The sequence below is a fragment of the Nilaparvata lugens genome, chromosome 1, assembly GCF_014356525.2.
Source record: "Nilaparvata lugens isolate BPH chromosome 1, ASM1435652v1, whole genome shotgun sequence".
Taxonomy (NCBI): domain Eukaryota; kingdom Metazoa; phylum Arthropoda; class Insecta; order Hemiptera; family Delphacidae; genus Nilaparvata; species Nilaparvata lugens.
The window spans coordinates 13,305,599-13,322,411 of NC_052504.1; the positions used below are offsets into that span (position 1 = coordinate 13,305,599).

At 31.7% G+C, this 16,813-nt stretch overlaps 1 protein-coding gene across 2 annotated transcripts in view; it reads left to right on the forward strand.

Annotated features, from left to right (window-relative positions):
• LOC111064053 (S-adenosylmethionine decarboxylase proenzyme) overlaps positions 1-16,813 on the forward strand; it is a 56,388-nt gene that overhangs the window by 34,727 nt on the left and 4,848 nt on the right. The window contains exons 4-8 of one of the 2 annotated variants that reach the window (XM_022351716.2): positions 4,464-4,566; positions 6,507-6,727; positions 10,618-10,710; positions 11,647-11,667; positions 14,353-14,508. In XM_022351716.2, the coding sequence (XP_022207408.2) occupies positions 4,464-4,566; positions 6,507-6,727; positions 10,618-10,710; positions 11,647-11,667; positions 14,353-14,508 (594 nt within the window). The remainder of the gene's footprint in view (positions 1-4,463; positions 4,567-6,506; positions 6,728-10,617; positions 10,711-11,646; positions 11,668-14,352; positions 14,509-16,813) is intronic. The other variant, XM_022351717.2, reaches the window with a different exon arrangement.

Below are 16,813 nucleotides of genomic sequence, written 5' to 3' on the forward strand. Positions count from 1 at the left end.
CTTCCTGTTTGATTGACAAAGGGAGCACAGCTCTCGAAAATTTTCGTTTAAAATGTAAGTTTTTAAGTGTTTTTAATGTATCTGTGTCGTGTGTATCCTGTTTCAATTTATATTATATCTATATATATATATGAAGAGAAGTTCCTTAATAATGGGTTGAAAAATGACACTTTCTAAATTTACATGATTAGGCTATAATAAGGTAACATTAAAATAGGAACATCTAAAATAATAAGCCCATATCTAATAAAAATCACAAGAAAATAGAAAATAATGATCGATAGAAACAGTAACAGCAAAATTGGTCATTCATAATCGAAAATTCTTGAAATTTTAATGATCAATTCATTATCAATAATTTCTGATTCATTTAAACAATAGGAAACTGGATTCAGTTGTTACACCAGTTTCCTACTTAGTTTACTGGTGTTTGTATAAAAAAACTTCAAACTGTTACATCCTTTCATACATCTTATCTTCTCGAGTTTTCTAGAATTTAATTAACTATGCAACAACCGAAACTAATAACAGTTTTTATTAATAAGTATGTGGTTGTTACAACTTCAAGTCTTTTGGTAATTTATGGAAAGTAATATTTTAACGTCGTTTATGAATCACCTCTATACGTTTCATACTCATACTTCTATGTGAGTGAGAATTATTTATTTAATCATTCAGAATTACACAACTTACAGAAAAGTACCACAGGATTACGCCAAAACGGTTCCAGTAATTTAAAACCGAGAACAGCTTGATAATATTCAAGTTATATATGAAATGAAATTTATTCTCCAATCAGTGGTCTTGACTTTGTATGAAAATTAAAAATCTTAATTTTATTTACAAAATTATTGTAATTTTCACAAATTATGTTCTTCTTTCACATGACTGTAATATTTCTCTCTATAATCAAATTTATTCTTTACCTTCACTAGTGACTAGTATGATTTAAACATCTATCATTTATAAATTGCTCTTTTCTTACCTGTTTTGAAACATCTTTTAAAACCTGTCAATTTACTTGATTAAAAATGAAAGATTCAAAATTACGTGGGATTCCATATCTATTGGTAGGGAGACAAATACATTTTGTTTTTTTTTCTTTAGGGCTACTTTCAATATTAATAAAGATATGAATCATCACATTTCATTAGATATATTTTATTTTATTATACTGTAGCTACTCCACAGTTTCAAAAGAGGTTGATCTCTAATTCACTGACTCAGCTATAATAAATTACATTTTATCAACTCATTAGTTACCTGATCACCAATCTAATCGCAGTCTTGTTTTGTTATCTAGCAAATTTTAAAAAAAACTCATGTTCTTAACAGTTCCTTTATCAATAATTTTCTAAGTGAGATACGCTGATCAGGAAATTGGAGGTTTAGATGTATGTTGAATAAACCTTGACATTTTACCACTACAGATAGAACTATTACAGGTTTTTACCTTTGGGCTTTATTGTTTTGAAGGATATTTATATATTTTTGTTTTGTAAAATTGTATTGACAATAAAGAAGTTTCAAATCAAACTATTATACTGTGCGCTGTATTCTGCGTTAGAAACTAATGTTACAGGTCCGATAAATGATCGAGTTATAAGTTCCGATTAGTGATAGTTAGTTACTCTATTGCGTCAATAATTTCCTTGCTTACTCAACCAATGTACTAATATAATTAATTTTATTTACCTTAATTAACTTATTTATCTGGAGCATACCGATTGGAATCACAACCTAGGGGCGGTCGCCCCCAGGGGGGGGGAATTCCTGGGGGGCGATTTGGGTTTATGAAGAAAGATCAAATAGCTATTTAAAGATTTATTTTAATTTTCACATCAAGTCAAGGCCACTGACTGAAGAGTAAATTCCATTCCATATTTGAATATTATCAAGCTATTTTGGTTTTACATTTATTCATTTTTTATTGTAATTGATTCCTATGTTTGATCCCCGAATTACTCATTGTGCCTAACACTCCCATGATATTGATATTGTAACAAAATTAGTCTGCTTTCGTTCAATGTCCATGAAATGAATGCCATTGTTTATTTTGTGAATGAAAATTTCATTCAATTGGTATTAAATATTGTTCTATCGATGTTGTTATGTAATAGATTTATTTGAGACTCGGTGATTAGATAGTCTTGCTTTTAATTTTTAGTCCAATATCTGGCCAGCCGTTAAAATAGTATTTTCAAGTGCAAAATAATGATATCCCATCTCTACTGAAGATAGTTTGTACTCAGTGTGTGAATTTTCATATTAATTTTATTGAATTGTTCATTGTATTCAAAACCTTCTTAGTTTCATTTCTTTGATCTGAAAAGAATGATAACTACGTAAAAATTTCATCATTGGCATTACTTTTCTAACTAACTATTGATTGATTGATTCGTGATTCGCTGCCTTTATTATAAATCTAGGAGGGCGAAGTTAGGGCGCAGCCGGCCCTCTCTTACAATTAATCCTCAATTTTGCTCTGATACCCTCAAAATTATTGTGATTGCAGGGATATGAAGGGATATGATTAGGGTAATATTACAATAAATAACTAGTCAAATAGATTTTCAATGAAGACAATGAGAATTAAATTGGAATCACACTGTGTTTATTCAATTGTGGTTCCATAGAATTAAGTAACTTGTTTAATTCAGATACGTCTATTTATTTTTATAACCTATCTGGTATTATTTGAGTTCATTGTCCAAAGTAGTACTGGATTGAATGGAAAACATTATCAAGTGAGGTGATTATATCTAATGTATTTACATTTCTTATAAATAGGACTTCTTATTCCCATATCAATATTATGCTATACGGAAATGTATTCGATAATGTAGGTTTCATTCAATGGAAATACGACTTATCTCTTTGTGTTATGTCAGGCCTTTTGTTCCTATTACAGAAATTTTAAATATTTACGTCCTCAAATGCAAACATGCTGATATGAAGTGTGTAATATTTACTGATTATTCTTGATGTAACTGCAGTGTAACAAATATAGTCTTATTTAATTGCAATTGTAGAAATATAATTCAAAATCAGGCATTAAATCGAGGTAATACGAGGATCATTAATATTGAAGTTAACTGAGAATATTAGTCATACCTGGAAATCTATATGAGATAGAGCGTTCTACCTGATCTCAGATTGTAGAGCACAAAAATACGCCCAGAGGGATTTTGAATTATCATCTAAATGGTGACAATCGGAATATATTGTTGATCAAAAACTAAAATTCATCAAAATTGATTTTTTCTTCAAATTTCACTCATTTTTGAAAAATCATAACTCAGTACTCATTGGAGATAGAGAGTTTCGAATGATCTCATTTTATTCAGAATTTCATAATCTAAAAAAAAGGCGAGAGCAAATTTTTCTGTCCGATTACGAGATTTGGCAGAAATAGCTGAAAAATGGAAAATGAGCCGAAAATACGAGGTTTTTGGGCCACCCTGTATCTAGCACAAGGAAATTTTGCATGAAGAAATTGATTCTGGACTTCTCTTATGTACCCAAATAATATATTAAAAAATCAGAACTACAATATAAATTGCAAGCACACCCCCTTTTTATGTCTATATTGACTGGACTAATATGAAATATTGAAATAAAATATTGTTTACTCAACTTTTTGGGAATTAACATTTTACTTTAGAAGAAATAAGAATAAACGCCAGTTCTTTCAACTCATTTATGAATCACTTGCAGTTCACACTTATATAAAAATTGGTCTTTGTTGGATTTCTTTGTTCAGAAACATTTTTGGAATTATCATGAGATCCATAAATTTTCAACTGACGTGGTTGTTTCTTAGTTTCTTTAATTATTATAATGTACGAAAGAATGGTCAGTTGTAATTGAGAGACTGATTTATCTAAACTTAATTCTCTTATAGTCGTTATTTTATGAAAACATTTTTAAATCTATTTTAATATATATTTATCTTACTAATAACAAACTGATTGTTGCATAAATTTTTGATTCTCTGGTTCTTCCTATTGCCTTGTTAATGATGAAAGTCATCAACTTACTTATTAAAACAAGAAAAAACCCTTGGAATTTGATAGGTACCAGTTTTTCTTGAGGTAAATCAGAAGACATAGATTCCGTATTTTTTCATAAAGTTTAATAAAATAAGTGATAAATAAAATAATAAGTGATAATTCAATTTAAAATAAGTGATAAATAGAATAATAAGTGATAATAAAATTTAAAATAAGTGATTAAATTGATACACAGATCAACAATGATCGAAGTTAATGCATACATTGTATAATAGAACAGAAACTAAAGCTCGATGTTAGCTACTTTACAGTTAGAAATTAAAGTATACATGAAATAAATTCAAATGTTGTATTCCAGTCATTATTGTTGGGCATAATAATTTTCACTATAGTATGAATCACGTAGTTTATAAATTTTCCATCCAATTTATTCTATGGTTTCTGTTTCAGGACGTGTTTTATTCTCGAAAAAATTTCAAAAGACCTGATCTTCAAAAACATCCTTATTGCAGTTTTGAGGAAGAAGTTTCGTTTTTGGATAATTTTTTTGATGGTAAGAATCTTTATCTCTCATCTTTTAGTATGTATGCAATTTTGCCAATACTTGTTGGTATCGATAATGTTACCTTCCGATAATGGTATGTTACCTTCCAGTAACATAAAAGTATCATGTTGATCTTATAAAATCTTCCACAAAAATTAAAAATTAATAAAGAAACAACTGCAAAAATACCAAGATCCGGGTTACAGCAACTTATATTTTGCAGTGTAAGGAAGTTTTCAATAAGCAATTCTTCTAAATAAAAGTAATAAATAAAATGAATCATTAGCAAATTAGCGTATCAAAATTAATAATAATAGGCAGAGTTAAGACTCTACCACTCAACCCTAGTTGCTGTGCCTGTTAGGTGCTGTACAGCGTACAGCTCGTAATGGCACATATATGATGTGCCCAGTGTATTGATTCGCCGTTATTACTTTATTGCTATAGCAGCTTGGAAATGTGAGGCACTAGAAGAAACATTGAACGTCCTTCACGTCAAAGAATGTGTATTGGAAGGTGAAGGCAGTGATAGTATATATTTTATTATTTTTAGGGTGTTTCAGGACTGTTGAAAACTTCTAAAATCTGTGGTGTTGTATTGTATTTTATTATTTTCAGGGTGTTTCAGGAATGTTGAATAATCCTAGAGTGTGTGGGCTCTTCTGCAGACCTCCACACATAGCATGGAAATAATTAAAATACGATGGCATTAAACAAGAATTCACTGAACAAATTAAATTTATTAACCATAATGGATAAAATATTATTGTTAGTTATATTTAGCTTGTAGGTTATCTAATTTATGCTATGACTCATAATGAATGCATTACAAAAAAAGAGCTGGCCGGGTTAGTCTAGTGGTCTGGAGAGATACAAACTCAGTCTGCTAGCACCTCTTGGTTCGTGGGTTCGAATCCCGCCTTTGGCTTGGACGTTTGATCATATCATCAAGTCACTTATGCTCTTCTCATTAGCCTCGCACAGGCAAAACTCTAATGTGGGCATGAACTGTAAGAGCATGAACGAATATGTAGACTTCCCAATAAGTTTTTCATTCATACATCTATATTATAGATGAAATAGATTGAAATAGTTTACCTGTGCTTCGAACTTGGGAAATAAATGGGTGGATCGTTCAGTCGTTCTATCAATAACATATTCTCGCCATAAAACGATTTTCTCGTTTTTCACACCTTTAAAATCGGGTTTTAAACCAATTTTTCCAGTGTAGTTTTATATTCTCACTATAAAACGATTTTCTCGTTTTTCATACCTTTAAAATCGGGGTTTTGTTTTAAACCAATTTTTCTAGTCTAGTTTTAGTGTTCACTTGATTGTATAAACTTAGTCATGTCAGACTAAATGCAAACGCACACAGCAACAGACGGAGGAAATATCCCTTCCCAGGTGTTCGAATGTTGCATCGTTCAACACAGACGTCACACAGACGTCCGTCTATCGGCGTATGTCTTTGACTTCACAATAGTTAATCAATATTTTATAAGCATTTAGAATGCAAGTCTAACAACAGATTGGTTCAAATAAAAAAGACTCACTCTGCATGCAGACGTTTTTTTTTCTCCGCCTGTCGTCATACTACTGTCTTTCGCTGTGTGCGTTCGCCTTAATGAAAAAATGAATTCCGATTCTTTTGTTCATGTAAATTTAAGTGGTTTTATTCTTTATTTTGTGAATTTAAAGTTTGTTGCATGTTTTTACGAAAGTTTTATTATCAATATATCCAAATTTAAAATTGTTTGTTTTATCCTAATTAATATTTTCAGTTGTGATTTGGTGTAGAAATTGAAATGGACATAACCTATGTATAATATTTGGACATATTAGGAAATTGAAGAAGTTTTGTGCAATAGCCTGTTTTTTCTTTTCCGATCATTGTATTGTTTGTGCTAACCTAATAAATAAATAAATGTATGCTTCAATTGTTGCAGACGGCGAAGGATACATAATGGGTGACTGTACTAGTAATGACTGTTGGTATTTGTATACATTGACGCCTCCAAACAACAAGCTGAGCTGCCGTCAGCTGTCGAACAATGCAGCGTCCTCCGACCCCGACCAGACCCTTGAGGTGCTCATGACCGACCTCGACCCCAAGGTCATGAGCATCTTCACTCGACTCGAGTCATCCTCAGCCGCTGAGGCTACCAAAGTAAGAAACCACTCTATTTCCGCCGCCTACACAACATTGGCTATCAATTGTACCCAATCTCAATTTGTGATTATGCTCCACATAAATAGGTAATGTAGTGTGAATAAACTCGCTATGTATATCCCTATTCATGTCCTGAAAAATATTTATTTTTTTCTCTCACCATGTACTGTATTTATTTTATTTACATTTAACAATACACATATCAAATACATGATTAGAAAAGGATCAATCGCCTAGCCCAAAACTGTTCCCTTTCCGAATTTGTAGCCTATATAGTGAGGTCCACGTTATAACGACAGTGGAAAATGATAGGGGAACAGCGCTGCTGATTGTCTGCCTTGTCACTGCCTTCTATTGAGGATAGCTGATACCGATTTATCTGATGTAGATAACTGTTTATAACAATCAATTATATTTTACTCGTCAAGAAATATATTTTTCATTGATTGAATAAAACTGTTTTATAATTGAAATTATAAATGGGTCCCGACTGAAGTATGACAGTCGTAAGGCCCATTGATGGCTTAAATTATTTTTTTATGCGATGTAGAACTACCGTCAGGATCTCCTTACCAATAAAAGTTATACGAATATTATTATAATTATAATTGAGATAAAATATTTTGTTAATTATTTACTGTATATTTCTGCATTGTTAAAAAACTAGTTGGAAATAAACTGTTAAAACTGGCTGGCAATGTTGCATAGCTAGAAAAGGATAGCGGTATCTGCTATGTTGAATGATAGACAAGGATAGCATCACAATTGTTAATCAAATACTGCCATTATAACGTGGATCTCATTATAGTTGCAGCCTTTCTCATTAAGACATTAGCGAAGCTTAAATTCTCAAGTATCATATTCAGCATGCTTTGATATTAGTTCACGCGCATTCAAAATCGTTTGTCTTCAATGATCAGTTTAGTATTTATTGTCTTGTTAATATCTAAATATCGGGGCACCGAGCTTCGCTCGTTATTTTTATTTATTGATAAACAGAACACAATTCTCTAAAATGATCGTGTTTATATTTTACAGCTGGTTATACGTCAGCTTATGAATTTCGGGGATGCGATTTCACTCGCTCACTTTTCACTATCCACAGACGACGAAAGTCTCAGCTGTTTCAGCCAAGGATGAAATATCCTTTTAATGTCGTTCAGCGAGTTTTCCTAAGGATGAAACCTAGTGCAATCGAATTTTTATATCATAAACCTACTATGTTCCAAATTTCGTGAAAATCGTTGAAGCCGTTTTGGAAATCCGTTGAACATAAATAACCAGATAACCAGTTATAAAAATAACCAGATATAAAGATATAAACAGACATACAGAAACTGCTCGCTTAATATAATAGAATTTTTTAGATAGTAGTTCTCCCATCTCACAATAATTAGCATACTAATACTACTCCACTATCATTTATTATCAAAAAATAAACAATTTTAGTTCTTTGTTCCAGTTTATCATTTTTATGTTTTAAAGTAAGGTATTGTGCTCAAATTTGGGTTTTAGAATTATTTTTGTATAAATTTCACATTATTGTGTAACAATAGGTCACAGCTGAGTAACAAAATCATAAATGGAGTATATTATTTAATTTAAAAGCATTTTTTAAGTGGAATTCCACTTTCAATTAATTTTGTCTGAAATTTCACTCTGGATCACTTGTGCTTTGCTGATTCACTTTCCTAAGATAACAAAAATTATTGGCTTTCAGCCAGTGCTACAATGTATTGCAATGAAAGTGCACTTATTGCTCATCTTTTGGCAGGGGTTTCAAGCTTTTTGCTTGTGAAATTTGACTTTTATTAATATCAGCAAAATCCATATTCAGCATTGAAATAATATTTATCAATGTTTCAACTTTAATACTACTGTATTAGACGGAACTATGCCAATTTTGAAATAATTAATTAATCATTTCAATGTAAATTTGAAATGATATATAATTTTGAATGAGTTTCTGAATAACTTTTTCCGGAAGTGTAGTTATCAATTTATTGTTAACTCGTCCATTATCATTCACCCTGAATATACAGCATTTATGAACTAGCTGCTGAGTGTTTGTTTGATATGAATAGCTCTTATGACATGATAATTAATAAATTTCATGCTTGTAGAATATTATTAGAGTTATGTGTTTTATTCCATTACATGAATCATCTCACTGTCTGCACTCATTCAAATCCTATGTAATTAGGGAAAGATTGCATGTAGCTTTGTCTTTGTTTTGTTTCAATTTGTTTTCCATGTATGCGCATAATTCCCTAGTATTTTCATATTCGTTTTCAATCTCTGTGTATTGAGTAATGCCCCCTTTTATATAATCAAATCTTTAGTTCCCGACTTTCTCATTCTCAGCTCTTGGTAAGAATATTGGTTTTTTATGTTCCCTTTCTTAAGACTAGGATTCATATAATTGTGAATGAGTTTGTACTGATATTATAGTATCAACTATTATTTCGTAGATTGAATGTTGTATTATTGTTTGTAGACTTATTTGTTGTATTGTTTGTACTTTATAATATTCTCAGATGTGTTTTGTTGAACAAGGGCTGAGATGGATTTCATTTTGTTATACACACAGAGGAGGAGGTTATTATTTTTGATAATGCTTGAACTAGTGTACTAAAGAGATATTCTCTATTGACAGAGTAATTGACCGGCAAGCCAATAGAGCTCGGCCTCTGCTGCTCCACACACACACACACACACAGCTTGTCGCAATTAGCTTCTAGTGTAATGCTAGTGTGCTAGTATTGTGTTGTTGTCTCACTAGAAATGTCCACAGATCCACTTGGATGGGACCTCACTGGCTAGACGATGCGTAAGGCATACATTATATTGAGCTTGCCTGCTAACCGATTACTATCTATCAATTTCTACTATCTATGTTGAAAATAAGCTTCTTCATATTATCTTTCTGACAATGATATCTTTGCTAACAAAATTTGAAAAATTGTGACGATTGAATCAATCTTATCACGGTGGCAGTTGTGATACAACTAATTGATTTCCTTGTATTGGTTAGTTGTAATGTGCACAATAACAAAATGCATAACATTGTTTGGTTCATGAAAATGTTGAAGGAACGGAAAGCAGATGACATGGAACATGCGGAAATTAGTAAACTGTATTACTAAAAACATGGAGTATCAGATTTGTAAATAAAATTGCAAAGATGAGTCTTTCAGAAGAATGTTTTAAGAAACATTGATGAGTAACATCTATTTTTCTAATATTGATTTTTCCATTAGAATGAGCTAGAGAAAGATGTTCTAATAGAGGAGTACTCGATAAACACCAATAAATGAAATTGATTAACCTTGAGAAGAGAATTATTTTGAAAAGATTTCACACAAATTTGGAGATTTGGTGTAGCTAAGTTATTTTGAAATTTTGCTAATTTCTCTATTTTACTAATACTCTCTTCGTATCATAATCTATGTATCTAAAACATCATCGAACTACATCTATGTATCATTTGTCAAACGATACGTCATTTCTCTATTTGTCTGATGAAAAATAGTTTGGTGTCTTGAATAATAATGCTTCTTGTTTCGAAGATGCTCATTGTAATAGTTGAAACTCATGAATAAAACAGCATACTTTGATTTTTTTAATTCCAGATGAGTTGGATCTTTACGTTAATCATTCTGAAGATTGTAATAAAACTTATAGTAATTCATTAAAATTTGAAGCATTATATAGTTTTTTACTTATAATTCATCCAGGGCTTTGAATTCTCACAATTAAATATTAGATGGTATTTGCTGACTATTTCCGTTGCCTACTATTAGAGTTATTATTCCAGGTTTGCAGGCATTGATTCCTTAATATTAGAACATTTCCTTCAATTAATCTTCAAATTTTTCCAATTTCAGAACTCTGGGATCGCCAAGATTATTCCAAATATGGTAATTGACGATTATCTCTTCGAACCATGTGGCTATTCTATGAATGGGATCTCAAAGAATGTAAGTATCAATATATTGTTCACAACAATACATCGGTTTAGGATGGGACTCATTTATTAATCCAACATCAGAGTGTGATAGAAATTTTTAAATCATACTGTTATGAGTCAATCACTCTGAAAAGTCTAAAAACTGGGTTATTGAGATCAAGTCTTACGGAATCTAGAAACACAGAAGACAAAGAACAATTATAGTACATTACAATATTGTTCAAAATATAATATTGGACTGTAAATTTTTGTGATCTTTATAAAAGTGTTTTCATAACCTCATTTGGACTATTTTTATCAAAATTAGGGAGAGGAACAGTTTTGGGTTTATCCTGTTGATTCTCTCCCAATCATTAATTTGATGTTGTGATTGTGTAAATGTAAATGTAAATGTAATATTTATAACAACAAGCTCACACAACAGACTGATGTGTTGCAATTTATCAGATGAATAAACTGTGTTCATTTTTTAAATTTTATTTATTAGATTAGTTGTATGTCTCTTTTTTATTCTTATAGTGACAAATCCTCTGGGAGGCTGTATATTTGAGTATATGTGTACACATATGCACATTAAATTGTTGTTTCTGTGTCGTTCAAACCACTGCGAACCATACGCTTATATAGATGAATAAAAGAACTAGACCTAGCCTCCAATCAATTTTATAATAGACATAATTCAAATAATATTGCATTTTCTTATTCCAATCACCGTATAAGATTATATTTATATGAATATCGTATTTCCACTCAATTCCATTGATCCTACAACTGGCATTTGTTTGATTATTCTCAAGATATAACGTGCAATAAAAATCTAACGTTCTGAAGCTTGTATGAATAATAATATTAATTGAAAAAATTCTGTTCAGTAGTTCGTATCCTTTCAAAGAAAGTAACTGTTTTGAAATTTCGGAAATCCAACTTGAATTTAATTTGTTCTCAGGGTGACCCAGAGCCCCCCGCTGTAAGTACAAAAAAATTGTGTAAGGACTCAACCCTTTCTCACCAACATCATCGTTACCTTCATGTGAATCGCCAAATTCATTGTAAATTCCATTGCACTTGCCTGATCACTACTTCTGCTTTCCTTTCCAATATACTGTATAACAAATTTTTAGGTTAGAGTTGACACATCTCTATAATTTCATCCATCTCTAATGCTCTGTAGTCATTAGTTTTTGTATTGCTAGAAACTCCCTTAGTGAATCATGTAGATTGATTGGGGGTGACTTGTGATGTAGTATAGTTTCACTCTCTTTATCCTTTATTCGTTTATAGCCTGCAATAAGTACATTATCGAAATGATAAGGAGAGGGAAAATAAGGTTACCTTGTGCTATTCCTCTCCCAAATTTAGATAAATTTAATTTTATTAATTAATAATGTTTTGACGTTTAGAATTTTATCATGAGTTTTGTGGCTTCAAGTAAAATTTATAATATTTTTTGTGATTGTGAAGGAAGATTTTTGTTTGAATTTGTATTTTGAAATTAATTAATTTTTTAAATTTAAAATTATTGTAGTACATACATTTTTGGACTCAAAATAGGGTGTGAATTAATTTTTTTTTACATAACCTCTAGACTGTATTCCAAATTAAGGTTTTAAGCAGTTTTGGGCGAATGCCTGTTGTTTTTACCTGCATTGTATCTATTATCCATGAATAAATGAAATGAAACTTAACACATAGTCCGAAATAGGTCAAGTCTTGTAGTTCTTCAATTCACAAAATTTTCAGTCCTAGAATATTTTCACAAAGTAGATTTTCAAATTTAGATGCTTTAAAACTAAACATGAAAGAAATATTTCACATTATTGTAACTAAAATTGCACTCAACCAATATGCATGGATATTTCAAATGAAAATTGTTTAAATTGCTATTTCTGATTTGTACACTCCACTACAGTTAATATAACAGTAATATTATCAAATATGTTTAAGAATTTAGTCTTGATACTTTCTGCTAATATTATTATCTATCAATACATCTAGATCACAATCTTAATTTACATTAAGCTTTCGAATGTTTTCATTTACTAGATTATAGATCAACATATCCCATAGTCATTAGCATTCTCAGGCGTGTCGTTTCATCGCAACCTTCTCCTCTCAACATTTTTTCACTTCTCAATCCAGATATGTGGCGTAGTTCTGTAGATTTTGCATGTAAGGTTAAATTTGGAAATTGATTGCGCATTGAAAAGACATTTTATTGGCACATTAATTATCAAGACTAAATAATTCTTTCAATGATAAATAATGATTAAAATTTATTCAAATTAATAGAGAATGAAGAGCATCATGTTTGAGCATATTCAACTGGTAATCAAGGATCATCTTTGTGGTTGATACTGCTGTAGTTGAATTGCTTAGAATAAACGCTTTCATTCTTTGAAGAAAATAAGAAAGTATTCAGTAAATTTAGTCTGTATAACCTAGACTTTAAATAATAAGGCTACATTTAGTGCAGCTTCTTCATCTCAAAATTAGCAATACACTTGAAAATTGTATTTATTTTACTTCGTATGACTTGGAATCCAGATATATATTGGATTGAAATTGAAATAATATTAGAATTGACATAGAGAAACTGAAAGTTTTGAATGTTACGTTTGGTATTCAACAGTATTGTTTGAAATTTTGCACAATTAATGTGAACACATTGCCATTAGACTGTTGCGGAACGTGCAATATCTGAGCATTAAAAAATGGTTATCAGTGCCGCACATATGAGATTTTGACAGCATTTCCAGCTTAGTATGTCATGAACGTGTCCCTGTTGTAATATCTTAGTGGCAAAGTTGCTATCATACTAATCCTGCAAAAATCATTGAACTGAAGGGAGAACATTGAAAACTAATTGACTGCAATTCCAGAGTTTTTATAGTAGGCTGTGATCGCCGAGTGGGCGCACATTTCTCCAATATTATCTTAGAATGAAAAGAGGCACCTTTTTGTCATAAAAAAACATGAATGGCATGCTGAATACATGCCTTCTGTTAATAATTTACTAGTATTATGAATTTATTCTTGGAAATGATTATTATTTCAAAATTTATTGTTTCCCCTGTGCATCTCTGTACACTATAAATATAAATAATTCTTATTAAACGAAAATACAAATTAAATGCTGTAAATCACCCCGAAGACTTCTGATACTGCAAATAATTGACAACCGGGTAAACAGCTAATTGGAAAGTCGATGAGCGCTACTATTATTCAAACATTATTTGTCAGCCCAGGAATCGAAAACGGTATCTCCCAATTGCCGGTCAGGAATGTTTACCCTTACTCCAAACCGAGTTTCCATCTAGCTGTTACCCTGTTGTCAATATTTTCAGTAGCAGAAGTCTTCGGGGTGATTTACAGCATTGAATTTTGATTTTCGTTTAATAATAATCATTAATTCATTAGCATTTTGAATAAATGCAATATCTTAGTAATTTCCATCAATATAAACTTGGTGTCAAATTAATGCTATATAGATGAATTCAGAGCTTTTCTTGTACAATTCTTGCCAGTTATTGTGAATGGTATTAATCGCTTCATTCATTTTTTATTTTCGCATAATATGTTGAAAAGTTTCAATCGATTTTTGGAACAAATCATTCCAACATAATTTTGAAAAAGTGTTGTTGTGTTTACGCAGGGATATTACATGACTATACACATCACACCTGAGCCAGAGTATTCTTATGTGAGCTTCGAAACAAATGTTCCACAAGCATCTTACAAGGACATTGTATCAAGAGTGATCGACACGTTCAAACCTGGCAACGTTGTCGTCACCATATTTGCTAACAAGGTAACTTATCAATCCTTTGCAACATCATTAGATTAGAGATTATTATTATTATCATCTTGTAAATATTTAGTATTAATCTTGCACTTTTACAACAGTAATCACGGTTTTCTTGTTTGACGGACGCGTTTCGTGGCACTGAGCCACATCCTCAGCGTACAAGGAGTAGCTAGGAACTTATTTGCAGTCATTTGTACTAGAGTACGTAGCTACTCCTTGTACGCTGAGGATGTGGCTCAGTGCCACGAAACGCGTCCGTCAAACAAGAAAACCGTGAGTACTGTAGTAAAAGTGCAAGATTAATATTAATTATTTTCAAGATATTAATATCAACACAAGTAGGATGAAGACAAAAGAAGAGAATGATTATTGTGTGCACTTCAATTCAAGAATTCAAATAATATATTTTTTATAGCCTAATCAATCGAAAATCATCTATCCAGGTTTGGGCATGAATAATTTGAAATAACTTCAACACATTTGATTGTATGGTATGAGTTGTTGTGGTATTTCTCCATAATTGAAAGAATAAGACTGATATTGTCAATGCCACTTTAATACATTCGAAAATTAATTCATATTACAGAACCAGGTTTCTTCATGGTAATACCTACCACAAGAAGAGCTCAAGAAGAGCTGAAGATGTGGTAGGTATTACCATGAAACCTTGTTCTGTAATATTAATTAATTTTCGAAAGTATTAAAGTGGCATTGACAATATCAGTCTTATTCTTTCAACTTTAACACACTTATTTCTAAACGAAACTCAATTTTGTTTTCCAGTATGTACCTTCAATGTTGCCTTCTTAATAATTAAGTAAAAACTTTTAATAATAATTTTAATAATGATGAAAAAATATTGTAACATTGATCGCATACAAGAATAAAAATGGCATATGTTTCTGTACAAACACCTCGGTAGACTTAGTGAGAAGTTGATGACAGAGTGCCGTGCAAGAGTTAATCTTGCCTTATCTGTATGAAGTTGGTGGTTGAAGTTAGATGATGAATGAAGAATAATTTAATGTTTAGTGTGGCATCACTCGAAACTTCCTTATTGACCCTTACGTTTTTCGAAAAGACGTCACTGTCCGTTCAGATCGTGATTTAACAATGCTACGTGATTTTTCTGCCACTACTGTTTGGTTCCAACATTCTATGAATCGAGTGAAGCCACGGCATTTCTAAGGCAGGCCTTCCCGAGGCGCCTCATTTCGTTGCATGGAGATTTAGATCTGCCTCTTAGGACCCCTGACTTATTTCTTTTGTTTGGACTACTTGAAAGCACGCGAATACATCACACAATTGACCATTTAAAAAAATCCATTATTATTCATGGATTTCATGAAAAATCAAAATCTCCCAGATTTGCTTGATACTAAGGATAGAGGTTGACCTAACAAGTGTTGTGCTATAATATCAGACGTTTCGCTACAATACAGGGTGAGTTATGTTGTATACTTGAAGCCCTAAGTGAGATGATAATAATATAATAATTTTTAAGCGATACTTCGTGCTCCTCATTCTACATACTCCATATACGTACTACGATACTACATACTCCTTCAGAGGATTAACGGCAACGTTTACAGGGAAAAATGACCGTCATTTTACAGATGTATTTCTCGTACATTCTTCGTAATATTGAAATATTATCTAGGGTTTAGCATAGATTCATGTTGTTTAATAATGTCTACTGTACTAGTTTGAAATGTACGTCACCCATTTGGCCAAGATCCATGTATATTTGATATTTGCTGATGAAAAACTTTTCTATTCGAGTAGAGTATTCTGTTTGTACTGAACAACCAAAAGTCAGTTACTTCTTTTTATATTGTGTCATCATCATCATCATCATCATTGGCACTGCAGCCCATGTAAGGCCTTAGTCTTCACAACCACATCCTTCCACCCCTCTCGACATGCTGCTGTTCTTCTCCATCGTCTTACACCCAGTCTTCGCAAATCCCCTCCACATCGTCAACCCACCGCTTTCTTGGTCTTCCTTGTAGTCTTCTTCCTCCGGGTTTGCCTTCTAGCACCATTTTTGGCACCCTTCCGGCATTCTGTGTACATGACCAGCCCATCTCAGCCTCATACTTATCATAAAATTTTTATTGTGTACTGTTTACAATTTACTAATTAATAAGGTAATAGATATTATTGAGTGATAAGGCTGATAGGTTTTCCAGATTCTTAGGCAAGCCAATAACGTAACGTTTCATCAGACATTTTCAACTGTACAGTCGAAAACCTGATCGTTAGTTGCAGTCACTTCCGAATTGGTTGTGCAGTAGTTTGTGTGATC